The sequence below is a fragment of the Macaca thibetana genome, chromosome 7 (assembly GCF_024542745.1).
Source record: "Macaca thibetana thibetana isolate TM-01 chromosome 7, ASM2454274v1, whole genome shotgun sequence".
In the NCBI taxonomy this organism is placed as follows: domain Eukaryota; kingdom Metazoa; phylum Chordata; class Mammalia; order Primates; family Cercopithecidae; genus Macaca; species Macaca thibetana.
This window is the reverse complement of record NC_065584.1, coordinates 19188774-19211870: the sequence shown is the minus strand read 5'-3', so window position 1 is coordinate 19211870 and position 23097 is coordinate 19188774. Positions and strand designations below refer to the sequence as shown.

Here is a 23097-nt window from a genome sequence, read left to right as displayed (position 1 = left end):
TGAGAACAAAGATACAACATACCAGAATCTCTGGGACACATTTAAAGCAGTGTGTAAAGGGAAATTTATAGCACTAAATGCCCACAAGAGAAAGCCGGAAAGATCTCAAATTGACACTCTAACATCACAGTTAAAAGAACTAGAGAAGCAATAGCAAACACATTCAAAAGCTAGCAGAAGGGAAGAAATAACTAAGATCAGAGCAGAACTGAAGGAGATAGAGACACAAAAAACCCTCCAAAAAATCAGTGAATCTGCCTTCTTATTTCATACTTTCTATTTGACTCAATGTGGTAGACAAAATTCGAAGACGACACCCCCACAGTGACCCACACCCTTAAGCAATCCCCTCCTCTTCAGTGCAGGTAGGACCTGTAACTCAGTAGAATATGGCAAAGATAATAGGATGTCACTTCTGTGATTCTGTTATATGGCAAAAATGAAGGGATTTTCCCCCTGCAGATTAAGGTTTTTGTTCCTTAAAAGAGAATGGGAAAGTAAGTCTAGGAAGATTTTCTGCAGTGACTGCTCTTTCTCTCCCCAAGCCACACCAAGGTAGGAAAGGGATTCTCTCTGCTCTTCCCTATAAGCTTGTGGTAGGTTTCCTACAGGAAAAGCCTGCAAGAGGTACAAACTCCCCAGGGCCTCAGGTCCAGCACAGACCTGAGCACATCACTAGTCCACACTCAGTCTTTAGGAAATTAACAAATATTTATAGCATAATCTTATCAATTTATATGGCATTCCATGGCATCTTTCCCAAGTAAGCAAGTGCTCAGATACTTATCTCTCTCCAGATTTCAGGTTAGTTGTTTGCTCTGTGTCCTCAGTTTTCTCATTAGTTCAAGAAAAATCATTAATATGCAGATTGTTCAGCTTTTTTCTTCTTGTAATGGTGAGAGCTGTGTTCTTTCCATCTCTGTCTCTCAGCTGAAACAGTAAGTTTGTTTTCTTTTTATGTGTGGTTTCATTTTTTGAACTTTTAAATTTTGAAAACCTTAACATCTACAAAAATATAGTATAATAAGCCCGTATGTTCCCATCACCTAGGCTGTAGCAATCATCAGCTCAGAACCCGTGTTATTTCACCTATATATCCACTCACTCTCCTAGGTTGTTTTGATGCAAACCCCAGACACCATATAATTTTATCCATAAATATATGAGTATGTATCTAAAAGATAGACTTTTAACACCACAACAATACTATTATGCTTTAAAAAATAATAACAGGCTGGGCGCTGTGGCTGACGCCTGTAATCCCAGCACTTTGGGAGTCCGAGGTGGGCGGATCACGAGGTCGGGAGATCAAGACCATCCTGGCCAACATGGTGAAACCCCATCTCTATTAAAATACAAAACAAAAAAAATTAGCCAGGAGCGGTGGTGTGCGCTTGTAGTCCCAGCTACTTGGAAGACTGAGGCAGGGGAATCGAACCTAGGAGGCAGAGGTTACTGTGAGCCGAATTTGTACCACTGCACTCCAACCTGGTGACAGAGCAAGACTCCGTCTCAAAAAAAAAAAAAATTAATTAATAACAGTTCTTTAGTAACAAATATCTAATGTTTAGATTTCCCCACTGTCTCCTTTTTGAATTTGTTAGAATTGGTATTAGAAGGCCAGCAGTCTCCTTCAGCTCAGTGCCAGGGTTCAGGAGGTCCTGGAAGTTTCCTTGCAAGTCGTCTAGTTGAGGAGTAGCCATTGAGAGAATCCCAGATTCTCAAGCATGATCTCTTAGAGCTTTGTTTTCTGCCTCAGCACCCATGATGTGGTTTAAAACAAAACTATGGATTATTGGGCAAAAGCCAGACTGACTGCTCTGCTTACCAAATACCAATGCCATAATAATGAGTCTGGATTTTTTTCCTTGAGAAATGCTGGGAGCCACAGACCAGTTTTTAGTTGGGAAGTTATGTCATCATACTGACACTATACAGACTACACTGACAACAGTGGAGGACACTTATAAGACAGTTGCAGTAATCGGGGAAGCAGTAATTAAGACATGATTCTAAGACAGCAGAGAGAGCATATGGAATACATTTAAGAGATCATTAGAAAGTATAATCTCAGCTGGGCACGGTAGTTCACCCCTGTAATCCCAGAACTTTGGGAGGCCGAGGCAGGCGGATCCCGAGGTCAGGAGTTTGAGACTAGCCTGGCCAATATGGTGAAACCCTGTCTCTACTAAAAATACAAAAAGTAACTGGGCGTGGTGGAGTGCACCGTACTCCTAGCTATTCTGGAGGCTGAGGCAGAAGAATCGCTTGAACCCAGGAGGCGGGGTTGCAGTGAGCCAAAATCGTGCCACTGCACTGCAGCCTGGGTGACAGAGCCAGACTCCATCTCAAAAAAAAAAAAAAAAAAAAAAAGAAAGTAGAATCTCCAGGGCTTGGTGACTGAGTGGATGATGTGAAGAGCACATCATTCACAGAAATATAATGGGATAAAATGCAGGTTTTCTTTGGGGCTGGAGGTAATAAAAGATAGGAGTTTATTGTTTGGCTGTGTTTGATTTGAGGTGCTTTTGGAACATCTAGTATATTTAATAGACACTTGGAAATAAGTATCTGTGTCAGCAAAGAGGTCTGGGCTGAAAATAGATTTGGGAGTCATCAGGGGAAGCAGTGAATATGATTGAGAGACACAGGGCTATTATGTAGATAAAAGGACTAGGAATAGAGCTGCTTCCTTTAGAATAAATCTGTTATCTGCTCTGTATTATACTTTGCTATCTGGGAATCTGTTCCTCAATGTTTGACTCACAGGTGTATTTTCATTTTTAGCGATTGTACTTTGTAACTGAAAATTTAAAATTTGTTTCTATTATTCAGCATGAGTATAAATTACTAATTATATTTTGAGATAAGAATGGGGTTTCTTGAAAGTACAAATCATATTTTAATATATCTTTTTAATGTATTTTATATATTTATAATAAAGTAAAATATAAATACATATTATTTACATATTTTATATCTTAATATATTTCCGTAAATGTTAGATGTTTTCATTTTTCCAATAGCAACTATAACCCTATAACTTTTTGTCTCCATAAAGTTGTTAATTTATTATTTTATCTATATGTTTATTGACTCCATTTAGAATTCATAGTAACTTGCAGTTGGCCTACATTTTTTATAAGCCCTGATAATAAATATTTTAGATACACTCAGATTGTCTTACAAGCCTTATTTTGGGCAGTATATTTGGATAATTGAATGGGTGTTATGGTTAACAGACACCTGTTATGGTTATAATTTGTATTCACTGTAAAGGCTGCTATAGTTAAAATATTGGCTTTAACCTCTGAATGTATTAGCCCTTTATATGTATTATAAAGGTCCCTATATCAAAAACCTTTTATGATAATTGCCCATATCCTCTTGCCACTTTTCTTCTCTCATACTCTGACTCACATGCTGTCACCCTCAGAACCCTCCTAAGCCCTTCCAGTCTTCACCCTGTAACTCTGAGTCATTCACTACTTAGTCAGTGCTCCCTTACTACTCATTTGCTTCACTGGTGTAGCACTTACCGTGTGCTTTTAAGATTAAGTGAATATGTGGGTGTGATCTATATTTCTGAATAAATCTAGAAAAGAGGCGGGAGCAGTGGCTCACACCTGTGATCCCAACACTTTGAGAGACTGAGATAGACAGATCACTTGAGCCCAGGAGTTTGAGACCAGCCTGGACAACATGGCAAAACCCCGTCTCTACCAAAAAATACCTCCCCCCGCCGCCGCCAAAAAAAAAAAAAAAAAAAAAAAAAGCCAAGCATGATGGTGCACATCTGTGGACCCAGCTACTCAGGAGGCTGAGGCAGGCAGATTAATTGAACTCAGGAGGTCATGGCTGCAGTGAGCCATGATCAGACCACTGCACTCCATCCTGGGCAACAAAGTGCGATTTAAAAAAAGAATCTGGGAAACTTTTTAAAAACAATATAAAATAGTGAAAATCAAGAGTTATGTTTCTTTTATATATAATTTGAAACTTTTTTGCAAACAAATGTTAGATTTTAAAATAATTTATACCCATCCAGTTCTACAATTGAATTGACTCTTCAACTGTTTAAAAATCTGACAATTGGAAAATTATTATACATTATGTCTTCTGACATCCTTAAAAAAGATTGATTTAGACTGAGTTCTGTATTGTAAAATTCTTGACATGAAAGTATGATGAGTATATAAACTACGTTATGGCTATTACTTTACATAAATCCTGAAATCACAGAAACAGTGCACAACAAACCTCATAAACTAAGAATGACATAAGAAAGTGAGTGTTCAGGGTACCACGAGACTCTGCTCCATTGGCATATAATTGATGAACCCTTTTCTGATTTCAGAACTTCTTTACAGTGATCTGCTATTCATGTTTTGGGATTCTGCCAGTGTGTTAACATATATTCTGCACAAATATCTTTATCCCAGTTTTCTGATATTCATAACTAAGGAAACAAGATGCAGATTGGTGCAGTGGATTTTATACTGTAGTCTACTGGTTTCCAAGGAAAGAAAAAGTAGGATATAAGGTAGAAATTATAAGATACAAAAATGAGAAAAATTTCATGCTTCCAATAAGTTCAGAAGCAATTTTTCCATCCCATTTCAGAGAGATAGCTTAACATATGCTTCTACCCTTTACAAAGACTTTCTTTGGTGTTTCATTTTGTTTATTAAATAATCATTACTGATAAAATTTCTTTACAGGCAATCATAATGCCTTATGCATTTCTTTCTTCTTCCTCTGATCTCAGTTTGTGCTGTTCTTCTAAGTGTAAATAATTCCCGTGCTTATTAATTAATTGCACTATAGGATATTTTTAGACTGTACTTAGAAATTTCTTCTTTGGGAGCTAAACTCTTCTGGTACATAAGCTGTAGTGTGAGTATCATTTAGGACTATTTATAAAAACTAACATCTTGAAGTCATTTACCAAATAGTACCCTAGTGACTCAACATTTAATGTCGGCATACTTACTTGCTTTGAGTACTTTTGTCTTGTATTTGGAATAAGGTTGTAAAGCAGTTGGAAAGGAAAGGTGATTTGACATATTTTAGGTAGTAGTCACAATGTCCAGTTATCTGCAGTTTTTTGCTTTGATAAATCAGAACTTTAGGTTAGCTGACTTATTTGTTCCCAGAAAAAGAGTTAAAATCAGTTTAAGATTTTTTATGCTGTAAAAAAAATCTAAAATCATATAATTTTCAAATAAGTTTTAAAATAGACAATATGATAAAGTGGCAAAGAACATGGACTCTGCCTCTGTTCAAATCTGTGAGATTCGGCACCTCAGAGCAGTGTTTTTATCTGTAAAATAGAGTAATAATTGTATTACCACCCAGAAGTTGATGTTAGGATTAAATGAGCTATACAAGAAAATTAACTAGTACAGTACCTTGCACATAGTAGCACACCATATGTATTAGTAGCAGTGACAGAAGTTCTTATTATTCCTCTTCTATTCAATGTCAAGAGCAGTAGCTTGCATACAGGAAGCACTTGGCTTTTTCCTTACTCAACTTGTCCATCTTCTCCTTGTTATTCCTCCCAATGAGGTTATAAGACACATATAACTGGCTAAATCCTAGCGAGTTTTACCTCAATTTCTGTAACCTCCTTGTAATTTCCCCTCTACCTAATGAAAGTGCCTCAGAGTTTTGCAAAGGATATACAGATGTGTCCATAAGGGCTGAAGTCACAGGCAAAGCTTCTTAGACATTTTCAGTTTATAAAAGAATAAAATATTATCTGTGTTTTTAAACTTTACAGATAACCTATAGAAATGGTTTTCCTGAAGTTAAGCCAAAAAGAAATGGAGCAAGTCAAAATGCCTCCCTTTTCAAAGTATTACCTCCACCCCAATGAAAATAAGTTGAGAAATATATATGAAATTTTTATGAAATAAATATTTATTAATTATATTTAAATTATCAATTACCTAAGCCAGGGCTCCATACATTATGAGGAGAAGTTCCTTTTCATTTCTTTAAATGCTTGACATCACAGAGGGATGGCTTACACTGTACTCTCCAATAGTGACAAGACAGGACGATGAGGATGATGCCACTAATAGTGGTGGAGAAGGGCATTGGTGCTCACAATTTGTGTGGAAACTTTCAGATAAAACTGAGATCTCCCAATAGATCTTAATATGCAAGTTTAAGATCCCCAAAATAGGTATGTTATTCATCTTTTTTTAATTTCAGAAAGGAAATTGATTGCTCTACTACTTATATTTGGAATTAAATTTTAATCTTAGTTTAAATACTTGACTAGAACTTCAAATAAAATATTAACATCTTCAGGAACATATCAGTTAATTTTGTAAATCCTTGAGGCTATCATTTTTTTAATGTATAATCTCAAAATCCCCAATTACATGAATTTGTAATGCAGTTGATGACTGTCATGTCAAATGTTCTTAGCCCTCAGGTGAACCACAAATTGAGGATGACATGTTAAAAGAAGAAATGAATGGATTTTCATCCTTTGCAAGGTCACTAGTACCCTCTTCTGAGAGACTACACCTAAGCCTACATAAATCCGATAAAGTCATCACAAATGGTCCTGAGAAGAACTCCAGTTCCTCCCCGTCCAGCGTGGATTATGCAGCCTCCGGGCCCCGGAAACCGGGCTCTGGAACCCTGTATGGCAGAAGGCCCAGAAGCACATTCCCAAATTCCCACCGGTTTCAGTTAGTCATTTCGAAAGCACCCAGTGGGGATCTTTTGGATAAACATGCTGAACTCTTTTCTAACAAACAATTGCCATTCACTCCCCGCACTTTAAAAACAGAAGCAAAATCTTTCCTGTCACAGTATCGCTACTATACACCTGCCAAAAGAAAAAAGGATTTTGCAGATCAACGGATAGAAGCTGAAACCCAGACTGAATTAAGGTATGACACATCAACAACCAATAGTAAATCCTTCAGGAAATTAAATGAAAATTAACGAATTAATATTCCTTGTTTGCTGCTGCCAGCCTTAAGATCTGGTAGTGCCCTTTGGATTGGAATGAGATGAATGTGACTTTTCCTTTTCTGTGTATCACTAGAACTATCAGAGTAATTGCTGAAAAATAGCAAAAAATATTACACTGGTCAAGTGCCTTATAAGTATGAATTACATATTTTATTGTTTCAAGCATGGTTCAAGAATTGTGTATGTTTTTAAATATTATACTTTCAGAGAATTCTTAAAATATGTCATCAGACAGCATTTGTGTAAATATGCATGTTGATTCATGTTAAAAGTGGCAAAAATATGGGCTATAGAGGGAAAGAAACTAACCCTTTATCCATCTACCCCTCTGCTCCATTCCCTGCAGATATTCAGGCCAGTCTTCATAGCAACAACTGCCAAGAATAATTTTAAATTGGGATAATTTCTGGAAATTAAGTATAATTTGCCTCAATAATGTTTTCAAATACAATAGTGTGTGGCACAAGGTGAATGTTCAATAAAAGTTTGCCAAATGACTGAAGAAAAAAATCTTGTCAAGTTTTGAGATTTAGCAGATTTGTATTGTGATCGTTTTTCTAGTATTACATAAACAATTTAACCGGCACTAGGTTTTAGTTGTTTTAGAAAGTGAAAACAATTTAAGATTAGTATTTTTTTTCTTTGGATATAGGTAAGAGGTACAGTAATATCAGATGAGTCTGCAGATATTTTATCAAATAAAATCAAATAATTCAAAATTATGTATTTTATAAGAACAGATGGATCTCATTCTTTTATGTTTGAGTTTATTTTTTCTAGCCAGTAAACCTTGTTACCACAGTGCTTATATTTTGAAGGATTAACAGTTATTTATTTTAAATTATTACAGCTTTAAATCTGAGTTGGGGACAGCTGAGACTAAAAATGTGACAGAATCAGAAATGAACATAAAGCAGGTAATAAGTATGAAATCTTTTAGTATTGCTACATTTGAATTACAGATATTTTTCTGTAAATAGAATATGTACAGCTATTTAGACTGTGAAGAATAATCTGTTGGTAGCACTTATCATACATGATATAGCCAGTATACAGAAGGTCTGGCTGTTTACAAATGGTTATAGCTCTCTGAATGGCCAGGTGGATCCTGCCAAATCTGGGAAGTCATTTGTTACTAACATCTTTCCTAGATGATTGGTTGGCTGGCTGGACAGATGGAAGGATCAGTAAAATACCTTAAGTATTGTTTACAAAGATGCAGACCTGGATTACTAGAGGAGCCAGCAGAGTAGTGCAGAAGTTGAGTTTTTATCCCTTTTTTTTTTTTTTTGTAAAGAATTGCCACATATTACATGATTGGAAAGTATACATTTTATAAGAATAAGTGGCTGTTATTATGTTTACCTCTACTTTTTCTAGACCATAAAGCTGTTTATTACAGGGTTTATATTTTGAATTCTTAGCATCATTTCTTTTAAAATATTGCAACTTTGAGTCTGATTTTGAGATAAATTGTTTTATTTTTGGAGTGTCAGTCTTGCACTTGTGTCCTGACTTAAATTTGTTGTTTATAAAAATGGTTTGTCTATTAAAATGTCAAACACAGATCCAGAGATAGAAGAATAAAATATAATCATACTCAACTTCCTCCTTCCCTTCTGAAAATGGGTAGAAGGTGGTCGTTTTCCATCTCAGCCATTAATGTTGTTTGACACAGGGCCCTGCCACTTAAGGTCCAAGGACAAATCACTTATTCTCTGAGAGCTGCATTTCCTCATCTAGAAAAACTATACTTAACTTGCAGGATTATTAGGAGGAGTAAATGATGTAGGCAAAGTACCTAGCCTGGGCTAGGGCTTAATAGACTAGCTTGAAATTTTGGGAATGAGTTAACTCTGCAGATAACTACATAAACATGAAACAGTATTTATTTACAATCCTGCAAGAAAATGTGTGTCCTCATATTCCACAGTCAGTGCCATCAGTACTTGACTTGAAGAAGCCAGTATTAACTGCAGTAGATCCACATTTTAACAGCACCTTTAAAACTGTAAAGCACTGTACATAAATTGTCACGGTAAAGATTAACTCTAACGATGTGAGTAAATGCTTGGCACAGTTTGTGGTGCATAGTAAGGAGTCTATAAAAGTAAGCTGCCATTATTTTTGTTAATATTATTGTTCATGCTGCCAGCGCTACCACTGCTTCTACATATTTGACATGTTGGCATGTAAAACAGATGAGCTATTTGAATTTCTGAATAATGAGACTTTGTTCCCTCAAATTTACTTAAAAGTTGAAAATTTGCTTCATTTTTCCCTTTATATGTTTATTTGTGACAATTTCTTAGTGTTATTTAAATGCCACTCATTAAAATACAAGAAATAAGTCATTTTATCTTTAAGAAAAACGTGCTGAATGGATAGAAAAATTATTCTAAAATATTCTTTGTCATACTGTATAATTTTTATCTACTGGATATCTCTGTTCACTTAAAATTTGTTATATTTCTGCTTTCATAATGTATTTTTAAGCAAAAATGAAGTTTTTTTTATTGCATCCCCAGGCATCTAACTGTGTGACATATGATGCCAAAGAAAAAATAGCCCCTTTACCTTTACAAGGGCATGACTTAACATGGGATGAGATTAAGGATGATGCTCTTCAGCATTCCTCGCCAAGGTACACAGTTCACAGGAGAAATAATTTCAACTGTCTTTAATTGCCTTCTTGTATAACAGACATATAGTGTTTGCCACATAAGTACTATTTAATTGCATGCTGTAGTCTATTTTGGTGTGATGTAATTCAATAACAGTTTTAGTTTTACCAAGGAAATTTCACAAATTTAAGTGCTTAGTAAAGGTTTAAATGAGTTAATTTTGCTAATTCATTAGTAAAGGAAAACGCCACGCCAACTTGTATTATTTGTCATCACTATTCATTAAAAAAATAATTTTCCCCAAGACAAGTCCTCTGACAGTGATGCTAACCAGTTTACATGCCACAAATAATGCTGAAGAGCTGTACCATTTGAGGAGTCATAATTTGTGATTTTGAATATTCATCATATGCTAGTGCTTGACCTATCTGTGCTATATGAAGACACTATTTATTTATTTATTTATGAGACAGAGTCTCTCTCTGTTGTCCAGGCTGGAGTGCAGTGGTGCGGTCTGAGCTCACTGCAATGGAGACACTCTTTAAAAATTACTCATCGTGTTGAGTGATTAAGGAATATTATACATTAATTAGCAGGTAGTAGAAAACCTAAAACATGCCTTGATAGTTTCAGTTGTCAAATGTATTTCCAGTGTCAGAGAATGGATATGAAATGTGGGGCGGGGAGGGGGGTAGAAGAAAGGAAGGAGTAGAGATTAAAAAGAGGGCAAGAATGAGGTGTTAATGTAGCAGATCACTAGGAAAGTACACACAATGCCCTCAGGCTCTGGCTTCTCCCTCAGGCCTTTGCTAGGAAGATCTCACCTGCTAAGGCCGTGGAGAGTTCATTGTTAACTTCCCTGTCTTTGAAATTTCTGGTGTTTCAACACATATAACTTATTATTTATTAATATAAACTGCTCTTGAGCCAGTCTTCACTGAATATTAAGAATGACTTAAGGAAAGGAGTATTTATCTTTTCTAATACTTTCTAAAAGAAGTAAAGTAAAATAGTATAATTGAGTATACCTGAATAAAATTTAGCTTCAAATTAATTATTGGTAACATAACTGAGTAACAAAATTTATCATGATGACCAGCTTTAAAAATACTTCATACCCAGCACTTTGGGAGGCCGAGACGGGCGGATCACGAGGTCAGGAGATCGAGACCATCCTGGCGAACACGGTGAAACCCCGTCTCTACTTAAAAAAATACAAAAAACTAGCCGGGCGAGGCGGCGGGCGCCTGTAGTCCCAGCTACTCGGGAGGCTGAGGCCGGAGAATGGCGTAAACCCGGAGGGCGGAGCTTGCAGTGAGCTGAGATCCGGCCACTGCACTCCAGCTCGGGCGACAGAGCCAGACTCCGTCTCAAAAAAAAAAAAAAAAAAAAAAAAAATACTTCATAGTAATGTATCTATATCTAGCATTATCTATACATTAACCTTAGTCAAATTGTCATTGTTTATACTAGAGAAATGCCATAGTGTAGTTTTGAAAAGAATTGTGAATTTATAAGTAGAAGAGTAGTTTAAAAACCTATCTTTGCTGCTTACTAACATTAACCTTGGAAAGTTATACTTAGCCTTTCTGACACTGGGTGAACTCATCAGTAAATAGTAAAAATAATACACAGCCAACATACCTGACTGGGTTGTTTAGAATATTAAATTAGATATGGATATGAGAGTGCTTTAAAAATTGCTGAAAAGTGTAATTACAGGTTGAACATCCCACATTTGAAAATCCGTAAGTCACAATACTCCAAAATCTGACGTGACACCCAAAGGAAATGCTCATTTGCGCATTTTGGATTTCAGAGTTTTGGATTGAGATGCTCAACTACTAAGTATATAATGGAAATATTCCAAAATCCAAAATCTGAAACACTTCCGTTCCAAGAGGGATATTCAGTCTGTACTAATATACAGTGTTACTGAATACTTATTGTATGCCAACCATTGTTTTGCTCAACTACTTTTCTTTCTAGGGCAGTGTGTCAGTATTCCCTGAAGCCCCCAGCAACTAGTAAAATCTACTCTGAGTAAGATCTTTTTTACCTCTTCATTTTGCATAGTGGAATTAAGAATCATAGAAACCATTATTAAATAAGTCAGGATTGAACAATAATCTCTTTTTTTAAAACTGGCAAGTAATAAATGTACATATTCGTGGAGTACCTAGTGATGTTTTGATACTTATACTGTACAGTGATTAAAACAGTTTAATTAGTGTATCCATCATCTCAAAGGTTTTATCATTTCTTTGTGTTGGAAACATTGAGTATCCTTCTTCTAGCTATTTGAAACTATGTATTATTGTTAACCATAGTAGTCATCCTGTAGTGGTATATAACACTAGAACTTACTCCGCCTATCTAGCTATAATTTTGTATCTTGTAACAAATCTCACCTTGTCCCTCACTCCCCTCTACCCTTCCCAGCCTCCAGTATCCTCTGTTCTACTCTCTGCTTCTATGAAATCAACTGTTTTTAGCTTCCACATATGAGTGAGAACATGTGGTGTTTAACTTTCTAGTGCTGGCTTATTTCACCAGCATCCATCCGTGTTCCATCCATGTTGCCACAAATAACATGATTTTATTTGTTTTTATGGCTGAATAGTATTTCATTGTGTATATATACATTTTCTTTATCCATTCATCTGTGAACGCTAATCTGTCTTACAACCAGCTTTGGGGTATCAACCATATAATACATGCTAAATTTGAGAAAATGACCTGAATAATTTTCTCAAATTTATTTGAGAAATAATAACTTAACTTTCTGGAGCAATTGTCAATCACGTCGTTTTTATCTCCAGTAGAAGTTTGTCCCTAAGCTAATACCTGATACTTTTTAATAATTAGTATCCATAATTCTTATTTATATGTAAAAATAATAAAATAATAAAGAAGAGTTTTAGAGAAATACAGACTTTTAGTAGTTCAGGATACTCTTTCCAGAGGTTTCTAATCTCAGCAGTTCTTTGCAGATATTTTACTCGTAGATTTTCATGTTGTTTTAATTAAGTTACTTTTTTTAGGGAAAATAATTTATAAAATTTTACTTATTTTCAAATATGCTGTTTTTAAACAAGCGAGACCCTGTGAATCAGTTTGAAAGTATAACTTTTTATTAAACATTTAGATCTATTATTTGATTTGCTTATTAACTCTTCCCTTATATTTGCTTATTCAGTAATTTAGTTACTTGCTACTTACATTTGGTACTAATTCTCTAATTTCAGCTAATTAAAATCAAACATACAATAATATCCTAACTTTCTTATAATAGCTACTAAAATATAGTTATAATAGGGAGGTGTGTTCAAGTAGTTAAAAATTACCACAATATTTATGATCACAAATTTTCCTTTGAGATTTTGTCTCCAAACGTTTTGAGAGAAAAAATAAATTTTTCTGCTTAGTGAATTTCTCAACCTTAAGATGAGAAGATGCTGGCCTGGGGCTAGGAGAGGACTTCTTAGTTGAAGCTCCTGCTTCTCTGGACAACTTTCCTTTTCCTTCTTGCAAATGCTTTGCGGAGGGGCTTGCACCTCTGCTGCTGGACCTGGTCAGGAGCCAGAGGAAATTTAAAACATTCCTTGAGGGTGCTTGTTCCCAGTGGATTGCATTTGATTGCCCCTTGTCGTTGGTCTCTTTTTGTGTTGTTTAATTCTGCTTATTTTTTACTGCTATGGATGTTGCAGATATCTTTGAAATTTTACTCTATTAGGTCATTATCTTTAATAAATATTTATCCTTGCATAATTTGAGAAGGTAGACATGTTTGTTTGTAATATTCCCCTTAGTAATATGAGATAGAAGTACATTGGTAATGGTAGAGATAGATATTTCTAATTAGGTACTAATGTTTCTTACAGTTTTCAGAATAAGTAAGCAATAATTTTTATGCTGTATATTGCCTTCCCTTTACAGCGAAGAAGAACTGTTGTATCTGAGTTTCATTGAAGATGTAACAGATGAAATTTTGAAACTTGGTTTATTTTCAAACAGGTTAGTTTTTTTTTAATTGTGTTATGGCAATTCAGGAGTACGTTAAATATTCTTCATATTTCTTCATATGATGTTAAAATTTTAAAGTTATTTTCCCATACTAGGAAATGAAAAAATATATTGCTTTCTTGGAAACTTATTATTGTAATTGTAAAGAATGTTTAATTCATACTCTAGGGGAAGTTCATCACTTGGGAGAATTAAAGAATAGAGCTTTTATTCACTTTAATATTATATCCTTTGTATTATAAGTGACTCGTGAAGGAAGATCTTTACCACTTATTTGCAAAGCTTCATAATCCCATTTTACTATCTAAAACTGTCATGAGAATCAAAGGCAAGCATTTTTGGTACAACCATTATTAGTATTAGATCTAGTAAAATGAGAACAAATTAAGAGCTAGGTTTGTGCACCGCAAGTTAAATGAAAAGTTTGCAAAACCAGATTAGCTATTGCATAGCTTAAGGAAACTGTGTGTCCTGAATTTAGCTTGAACATTTATGTATCTAAGATTCTTTGAGCACTGGGCTCTACTTTATGTTATGTAACCTAGGACCCTGTTATGTATACTACTTGCTTTCTCTGTTGTAATAATATGCCAAACATAGACATTTCTAATAAATTATTTCTATCCTTTACATCAAGTTTTTAAAAAAATTAAAGCAAACATTTTCATTATTGGCATAAAAAGGCATATCAAAAAGACCTAAGATTTTTGACATTAATTCTTTTGACCGCTTTCGTTTTAAAAAGTTGGTAAATAATATTCACATAATATGGGTAAAGAGTTTCAGGATACATAATGAAAAGTTTTAGCCATCTGTATCACAGTATGAATATACTTAACACTACTCAATCGTGCACTTAATGGTGAAGATGATAAGTTTTGTTGGTTTTTGCCACCACAAGAAAAAAAATACACATACAAAATCGTATTTATGCTTAAAATTTTGTTTTTATCACGTGTAAGACTATTTATTACAGCATTTTTATAATAGTACCAAAAACCAGAATCAACCTAAATGTTTAATGGTAAATGTTTGGTTGAATAAACTGTGGGATATATGTGAAATGTAAGGTCTGCTTAGGGATTAAAAATGATGTTGAAGTGAATTTACAGATACAGAAAGATGTTAAAGATATGTGTCGTTGATTAGAAAAAACAAAATAGGGCTGGGCACAGTGGCTGACGTCTGTAATCCCAGCACTTTGGGAGTCCGAGGCGCGTGGATCATGAGGTCAGGAGATCGAGGCTATCCTGGCTAACACTGTGAAACCCCGTCTCTATTAAAAACACACAAAAATTTAGCCAGGCCTGGTGGCAGGTGCCAGTAGTCCTAGCTATAGGCTGAGGTAGGAGAATGGCGTGAACCCAAGACGAGGAGCTTGCGGTGAGCCGAGATCGCGCCTCAACATTATAGCCTGGGCGACAGAGCGAGACTCTGTCTCAGAAAAAATAAAGAAAAAGAAAAAAGAAAAAAACAAGATAGATACCCAAATAGTATGTATCGTTTAATTACAATTTGGTAAAGAAATACAAATGAATAGAAAAAATGCCTAGTAGTGAATATTCTAAAATGTTAACAACAGTTGTAAAAAGTAGAATACAGATTTCTTGGGTTTTAAAAAAATTGTGAAATAATTCAGAACTACTAACTCTGAGGTTGGCTCATAACTTCACTGATGCTAGCAAATGATAACAAAGGAAATTAGTTGTTTTTTAAGAAACTGTTGGACATTCCTGTGATAGAGAGGTGAGCATGGTGTTTTAGAATGAAGAAATTATGTGGAGCCAGACACATGTGGGTTAAATTCCCCTAATGGCTTTTGACCTCAGGGGAGAGGAAATTGTCATCTTAGAGATGTGGCTTTCTCATCTTTAAAATGGTTTTTACACTATCTTTCCCTCCCTACGTTGGTCAGAATTAGAGGTAAAATGATTATTATGGCTAGCACAGTAGCATTTAATGGAACTTAATAAGTGATAACATTTAAGTTATTATGTGGATTTACCATCAGTGGGAATTTTTAAATTTTTTCATTATTTTTTAAAATTGTGTGACGTACACAGTAGGTGTATATAAGGGTCCATGAGATGTTTTGATATAGGCAAGCATTGTGAAATAAGGACGTCACGGAAAATGGGGTATCCATCCTCTCAAGCATTTATCTTTTGAGTTACAAACAATCTGACTACATTCTTTATTTTAAATGTACAATTAAGTTATTATTGACTGTAGTTACCCTGTGGTGCTATCAAATGATCTTATTGATTCTTTCTATGTTTTTGTACCCATTAACTACCCCTCTTCCCCTGCAGCCCTCCACTACCCTTCCCAGCCTCTGTTAACCATCCTTCTACTCTCTATGTCTGTGAGTTCAATTGTTTTGATTTTCAGATCCCACAAATAAGTGGAGCATGCAATGTTTATCTTTCTGTACCAGGCTTATTTCACTTAACATAATGATCTCCATTTCCATCCATATTGTTGCAGATGACAGGATCCTACTTTTTTTATGACTGAATAGTACTCCATGGTGTATATGTCCTACATTTTTTTATCCATTCATTTGTTAATGGACACTTAGGCTGCTTCCAAATCTTAGCTATTATGAACAGTGCTACAACAAACATAAAAGTGCAGATATCTCTTTGATATCCACTTCCTTCCTTTTGGGATTGCTGGAGCATATGGTAGCTCAATTTCTAGTTTTTTGAGGAACCTCCAAACTGTTCTCCATAGGGGTTGAACTAATAGTTTACATTCTGCTAATAGTGTGCAAGGATTCCCTTTTCTCCACATTGTCACCAGCATTTATTATTGCTTGTTTTTGCATATAAGCCATTTTAACTGCAGTGAGATGATATCTCATTGTAGTTTTGATTTGCATTTCTCTGATGATCAATGATGTGGAACACCTTTTTATATTCCTGTTTACAATTCATATGTCTTTTGAGAATTGTCTATTCAAATCTTTTGCCCATTTTTTGATGAGATTATTAGATTTTTCGCTATAAACCTAATAGTAAATAGTTGTTTGAGCTCCTTATATATTCTGGTTATTAATTCCTTGTCAGAGGGGTAGTTTGCAAATATTTTCTCCCATTCTGTGGATTGTTTCTTCACTTTGTTGGTTATATCCTTTGCTGTGCAGAAGCTTTTTAACTTATGATCCCATTTGTCCATGTTTGCTTTTTTGCCTGTGCTTGTGGGATATTACTCAAGAAGTCTTTGCCAGACTAGTCCCTAGAGATTTTCTCCCAATGTTTTCATTTAGTAGTTCCATAGTTTCAGAACTTATATTTTGGCCTTTAATCTATTTTGATTTGGTTTTTGTATGTGGTGAGAGATAGGGGTCTAGTTTCATTCTTTTGTATATGGGTATCCAGTTTTCCCATCACCATTTATTGAAGAGACTGCCTTTTCCCCAGTGTATGTTCTTGGCAACTTTGTCAAAAATGAGTTCACTGTGGGTGTGTGGATTTGTTTCTGAGTTCTCTATTCTCTTCCATTGGTCTGTGTGTCTGTTTTTATGCCTGACCATGCTGTTTTGGTTACCATAGCTCTGTAGTATAATTTGAAGTCAGGTAATATGATCCCACCAGTTTTGTTCTTTTTACTTAGGATAGCTTTGGCTATTCTGGGTCTTTTGTGGTTTCATATACATTTTAGGATTTTTTTTTCTATTTCTGTGAATAATGTCACTGGTATTTTGATATGGATTGCATTGACTCTGTAGATTGCTTTGGATGGTGTGGATGTTTTAACAATATTGATTCTTCCAATCCATGAATTTGGAATATTTTTCCTTTTTTTTTTTTTTTTTTTTGGTGTCCTTTTCCATTTTGTTCATTGGTGTTTTATACTTTAATATAGGATTTTTTTAAAAGTATAATTTAGGAAGGATTATAAAATATCTCTGTAAAAGGCTTTTCTTTAGGGTTTGGTTGTGTGTGTGTGTGTGTGTAAAGATGGGGGTAGAGAGGCTTTGGGTGTTTGCATATGTCTGTGAGAAAAACAGCTTTTTGGAGGTGGGGTGAGAAAAAGGAGAATTTTATTCAAAGAAATAAAAGTAGCATACAGTCTTTCAGAAACATGTAACGTGAAGCAAACGCACAACGGAAGAACATAGAACAGGAAAGCATTAGTCTTCAGCTTTACAGAGAAAAAGAATAATCTAAAACACGTTTTTCAACCTTTATAGTTTCACTGTTACATGGCTAGTTTATATTTAGATGATTTTCTGATTTTGAAACATTAACATTTTTGTTTATCATTTGTAGGTTTTTAGAACGACTGTTCGAGCGACATATAAAACAAAATAAACATTTGGAGGAGGTTTGTCTTTCCTTATAACTTCATTAGAAAAATTCTAATGTAAAAATAATTTTACGGTTTTTTCATACCTTCAAACAATACATTAAAAGCTTTTTTTTCCCTTGAACTTTTTTGAGGGTGGTGGTGGGAGAAGTGAAAGGAAAAGTATTAATCCTGTGAGATTTGCAGCACTACAGTCAAAATTTGATTTGACTCAATTAATGTAATTATTCTCATCTTTTCTTAATCCTAGGAAAAAATGCGCCACCTGCTGCATGTCCTGAAGGTAGACTTAGGCTGCACGTCAGAGGAAAACTCAGTAAAGCAAAATGATGTTGATATGTTGAATTTATTTGATTTTAAAAAGGCTGGGAATTCAGAACCAAATGAATTAAAACATGAAAGTGAAGTAACTATTCAGCAGGAACGTCAAGAATACCAAAAGGCTTTGAATATGTTATCGTCTGCACCAAAAGATGAGAACGAGATATTCTCTTCACCAACTGAATTTTTCTTGCCTCTTTATAAATCAAAGCATTCAGAAGGGGTTATAATTCAACAGGTGAATGATGAAACGAATCTTGAACCTTCAACTTTGGATGAAAATAATCCAAGTATTTCAGACAGTTTAACAGATCAGGAAACTTCTGTGAATGTCATTGAAGGTGACAGTGACCCTGAAAAGGTTGAGATTTCAAATGGATCATGCAGTCTTAACACATCACTCTCCCAGTCTGTTCAGTTCTCCAGTGTCAAAGGTGATAATAATCATGACATGGAATTATCAACTCTTAAAATCATGGAAATGAGCATTGAGGACTGCCCTTTGGATGTTTAATCTTCATTAATAAATACCTCAAATGGCCAGTAACTCAATATTACTTTTCTTCCTTTTTTAAAGTGTGTGTATAAGATTTCTGTGTTAGTTTTCTGTGCTGCAATAATAAGTTACCAGAAACCTAGTGGCCTAACATGCCACATGTTTATTTATCCCACAGTTTCTGCGGATCAGGAATGTAGGCACAGCTTAGTTGGGTCCTCTGCCCTGGGTCTCACAAGGCTACCCCACAATCAAGGCAGTGACTAGGGCTGTGTTCTCATTTAGAGGCTTGTTGGCAGAATTATCTTCCTTGCAGCTGTAGATTTGAGGGCTTCGTTGTCTTGCTGACCAATGGCTAGAGGCTGCCTGTAGTTCTCTGCCACTTGGCGCTTTCCTTAGGGAAGCTATAACATGGCTGCTTGCTTTTTTAAGGATATCAGGAAAACCAGAGAGATTCTGCTAACAAGATGGAGTCTTATATAATGTAACATAATCACAGGAGTGACTTTCTATCACCTTTGCCATGTTCTTTTGGGTAGAAGCAAATCACAGTGCCCACACTTAAGGGTTGGGAATATATACAAGGGTGTGAATGCCAGAACACAGCAATCACTGGGGTCATCTGAGGACCTGCTGGCCACAATTTCTAAAATCACTTTTCAGAGGAAACATATTTTACCCATGTTCTCAGAGGAACATTTTTACCCAGACATAAGCGGTTTTGTCGGCTATGGGAAATGGTTTGTGATCTGGTGTGGGTCTTGAAGCATTGGACCTTGTCTGCAGTATCTTTAATTTCGTTTTTCTCGCTTTCCTGCAATATCTACAGCCTCGAGGACCTTTCAGTTGTCAGTGACCCAGGGAATTCTGTCAGCTAGCTGAGATGTTGTCTCTTCTTGTGAGTGCAAACATTTAGTCAGACCTGTCTGAAGCCCTCCCCTCCCCTGTAGCTCATGAATGAGACCCTTACTATTAGAACATGGCCCAGAAGATTCATCTCTAATTATACCTTTTCAACTATTTACAATAATATAATTGAATATTCATGTGCCCGTTATGTACAAAGTTTCATGCCTAGATACTGTGGAGGATAAAAACAACCCGTTTTGTTTTTATAAGCTATATTTTAATTTTATGTTTAAAAAAATGCAACCCAAGTATTCTTCCAAAAACTTAGCAGTGACTTCCAAGTATCCTGTTCTTTAACTCAGGCTTTTATCATCCTTTGGCCGTAGCAGTGTTTCCCAAAGTGTGGTACATACCCCTGGAGAGCTGAGAGTTGATTTTTAGTGGTATATGGATGACATGTCCATCTCATTCATGGGATGCTGACCATCACCACTGTCTTCAGGATTCAGATGCAGGCACCACCTGCAAAGCACAATATGGTGGGACTGAGTACCCAACCCACTTCTCACCCCCACTGTCAGAATCCCCAACTCACCCTGCTGCAACCCTTCCTTGGCACACCTGCCCCTCAGCCCTCACCTCTGGACTTCTTCCCTTTAACCCTCTAAGCAACACCATCTCTCCCCTCTTGCAGTCCTCCTAAACCTCCTGAAATAACCTCAGCTCTCTTCTTGGTTCCCAGCCTGGGTCTCCCAATCTGTTTGATCTTTACTCCTGTATTTGCTTCTTGGGCTATATTGTTCCTCAGCCCCAGGGTTCCTTTCTTCAGTCCCAAACTCACTCTTTCACAAACACCCTCTTCCCAGTCCCCATGAAACTACCCCAGACCTACTGGCCTGGCCCAAATTTTCCTTTCTTGGTTGTAGCTACTATTTGTCTTTCTGGAGGCATTCTCAGAAATTTTCTCCTGGCCGTTGTTCTCCAACACTTTGATCTGGGCCCCAGACCTGCCCTATTTGACATGTCCAGTCTTCTTCATGCTCTGACTCTGGGTACAGCTTCTTGTCTCTGGGGCCATGACCCATCCTAACTTGGATACCTATTAGGACAATTTGTTGTTATCCTTTAGTTTCCCTTTAAGTTTTAAAAGGTGAGTTAATTTAAATATTAACAATGATTCTGAAAAAAGCAAACAACCCCATCAAAAAGTGGGCAAAGGATATGAACAAACACTTCTCAAAACACATTCATACAGCCAACAGACACATGAAAAAATGCTTATCATCACTCGCCATCAGAGTAATGCAAATCAAAACCACAATGAGATACCATCTCACACCAGTTAGAATGGCAATCATTAAAAAATCAGGAAACAACAGGTGCTGGAGAGGATGTGGAGAAATAGGAACACTTTTACACTGTTGGTGGGACTGTAAACTAGTTCAACCATTGTGGAAGACAGTGTGGCAATTCCTCAAGGATCTACAACTAGAAATACCATTTGACCCAGCCATCCCATTACTGGGTATATACCCAAAGGATTATAAATCATGCTGCTATAAAGACATTTGCACACGTATGTTTATTGTGGCACTATTCACAATAGCAAAGACTTGGAATCAACCCATATGTCCATCAGTGACAGACTGGATTAAGAAAATGTGACACATATACACCGTGGAATACTATGCAGCCATCAAAAAGGATGAGTTTGTGTCCTTTGTAGGGACATGGATGCAGCTGGAAACCATCATTCTTAGCAAACTATCGCAAGAGCAGAAAAGCAAACACCGCATGTTCTCACTCATAGATGGGAATTGAACAATGAGAACACTTGGACACAGGAAGGGGAACATCACACACCGGGGCCTATTATGGGCGGGTGCGGGGAGGGATTGCATTGGGAGTTAAACCTGATGTAAATGACGAGTTGATGGGTGCAGCACACCAACATGGCACACGTATACATATGTAACAAACCTGCACGTTGTGCACATGTACCCTAGAACTTAAAGTATAATAATAATAAAAAAAAAATGATTCTTGAATGTGGCAAAAGTATTATAGTATGAAGGTAGGATGTGAGTGGTAAGTTTGGGAAACAGCACTTAAACTTTCTAGCAGCATCTTTTTTTTTTTTTTTTTTTTATCCCTAAGACATCTTGTTAACATCAAGCAACATCTTTATATCTTCCCCTTTTCCTTCTCACACAGCCCATCAACTGAAGCTGAGAGGCACGATGAATGGTAGTGTGCCTTCTGAGCCAGGTTGCCTGGGTTTGATTGCTTTTAAGCTGGGTTTGATTCCTTTTAAGCTGGATTTGATTCCTTTTAAGCTGACTTTGAGCTGGGTTACTGAGCTTGTGTGTATTTTCTCGATCGGATGGGGGTAATTATAGAACCTTTATCATAGAGTGCAAGAATTAAATGAGCTTGCATGAGAATTAAATACAGGCTGCTTTTTTTTTTTTTCTTACTATTTATTTTTTATTTCAGTAGGATTTTGGGAACAGGTGATGTTTGGTTACATGAATTAAGTTCTTCAGAGGTGACTTCTGAGATTTTGGTGCACCCAGCACCTAAGCAGTGTGTACACTGTACTCAATGTGTAGTCTTTTATCCCTCACTCCCCTCCTACCCTTTACCCCCAGCCCCCAAAGTCCATTGTATTACTCTTATGCCTTTGCATCCTCATAGCTTAGCTCCCACTTATGAGTGAGAACATACAATATTTGGTTTTCCATTCCTGAGTTACTTCACTTACAATAATGGTCTCCAATTCCATCTAGGTTGCTGCAAATGCCATTATTTCATTCCTTTTTATGGCTGAGTAGTATTCAATTGTGTGTATGTGTGTATATATATACACATCACATTTTATTTATCCATTCGTTCATCAATGGGCATTTGGGCTGGTTCCATATTTTTGCAGTTGTGAATTGTACTGCTATAAACATGCATGTACAAGTTACATTTTTTGTATAATGACTTCTTTTCCTCTGGGTAGATACCCAGGAGTGGGATTGCTGGATCAAATGGTAGATCTACATTTAGTTTTTTTTTTTTTTTTTTTTTACCTTGTTTTATCATGTTTTATTTTATTGTACTTTGCAGATACTACAGTTTTACAAATTGAAGGTTTGTGGCAACCCTGCATCCTTGGAGCAAATCTGTCAGCACCATTTTTCCAACAGTACATGCTCACTTTGTGTCTCTGTATCACATTCTGGTAATGCTTGCAATATTTCAAACTTTTTATTATTTTTTTTATTTTTTATTATACTTAAGTTCTAGGGTACATGTGCACAACGTGCAGGTTTGTTACATATGTATACATGTGCCATGTTGGTGTGCTGTACCCATTAACTCGTCATTTACACTAGGTATATCTCCTAATGCTATCTCTCCCCCCAGTCCCCTCCCAACCATAGGCCCCAGTGTGTGATGTTCCCCTTCCTGTGTCCAAGT

The 23097-nt window shown here is 36.1% G+C and overlaps 1 protein-coding gene across 6 annotated transcripts in view; it reads left to right on the top strand.

The window, feature by feature from the left end:
• SPATA7 (spermatogenesis associated 7) overlaps positions 1–18836 on the top strand; it is a 64281-nt gene extending 45445 nt beyond the window's left edge. For 4 of the 6 annotated variants that reach the window (XM_050798545.1, XM_050798543.1, XM_050798548.1 and 1 more), the window contains 7 exons: positions 6442–6914; positions 7850–7919; positions 9528–9643; positions 11613–11666; positions 13563–13640; positions 17927–17981; positions 18214–18836. In XM_050798545.1, coding sequence (XP_050654502.1) covers positions 6442–6914; positions 7850–7919; positions 9528–9643; positions 11613–11666; positions 13563–13640; positions 17927–17981; positions 18214–18798 — 1431 coding nt within the window. In that variant the 3' untranslated portion in view covers positions 18799–18836. The remainder of the gene's footprint in view (positions 1–6441; positions 6915–7849; positions 7920–9527; positions 9644–11612; positions 11667–13562; positions 13641–17926; positions 17982–18213) is intronic. The other 2 variants (XM_050798546.1, XM_050798544.1) reach the window with 1 other exon arrangement.
• The last annotated feature ends 4261 nt before the right edge of the window (positions 18837–23097 follow it).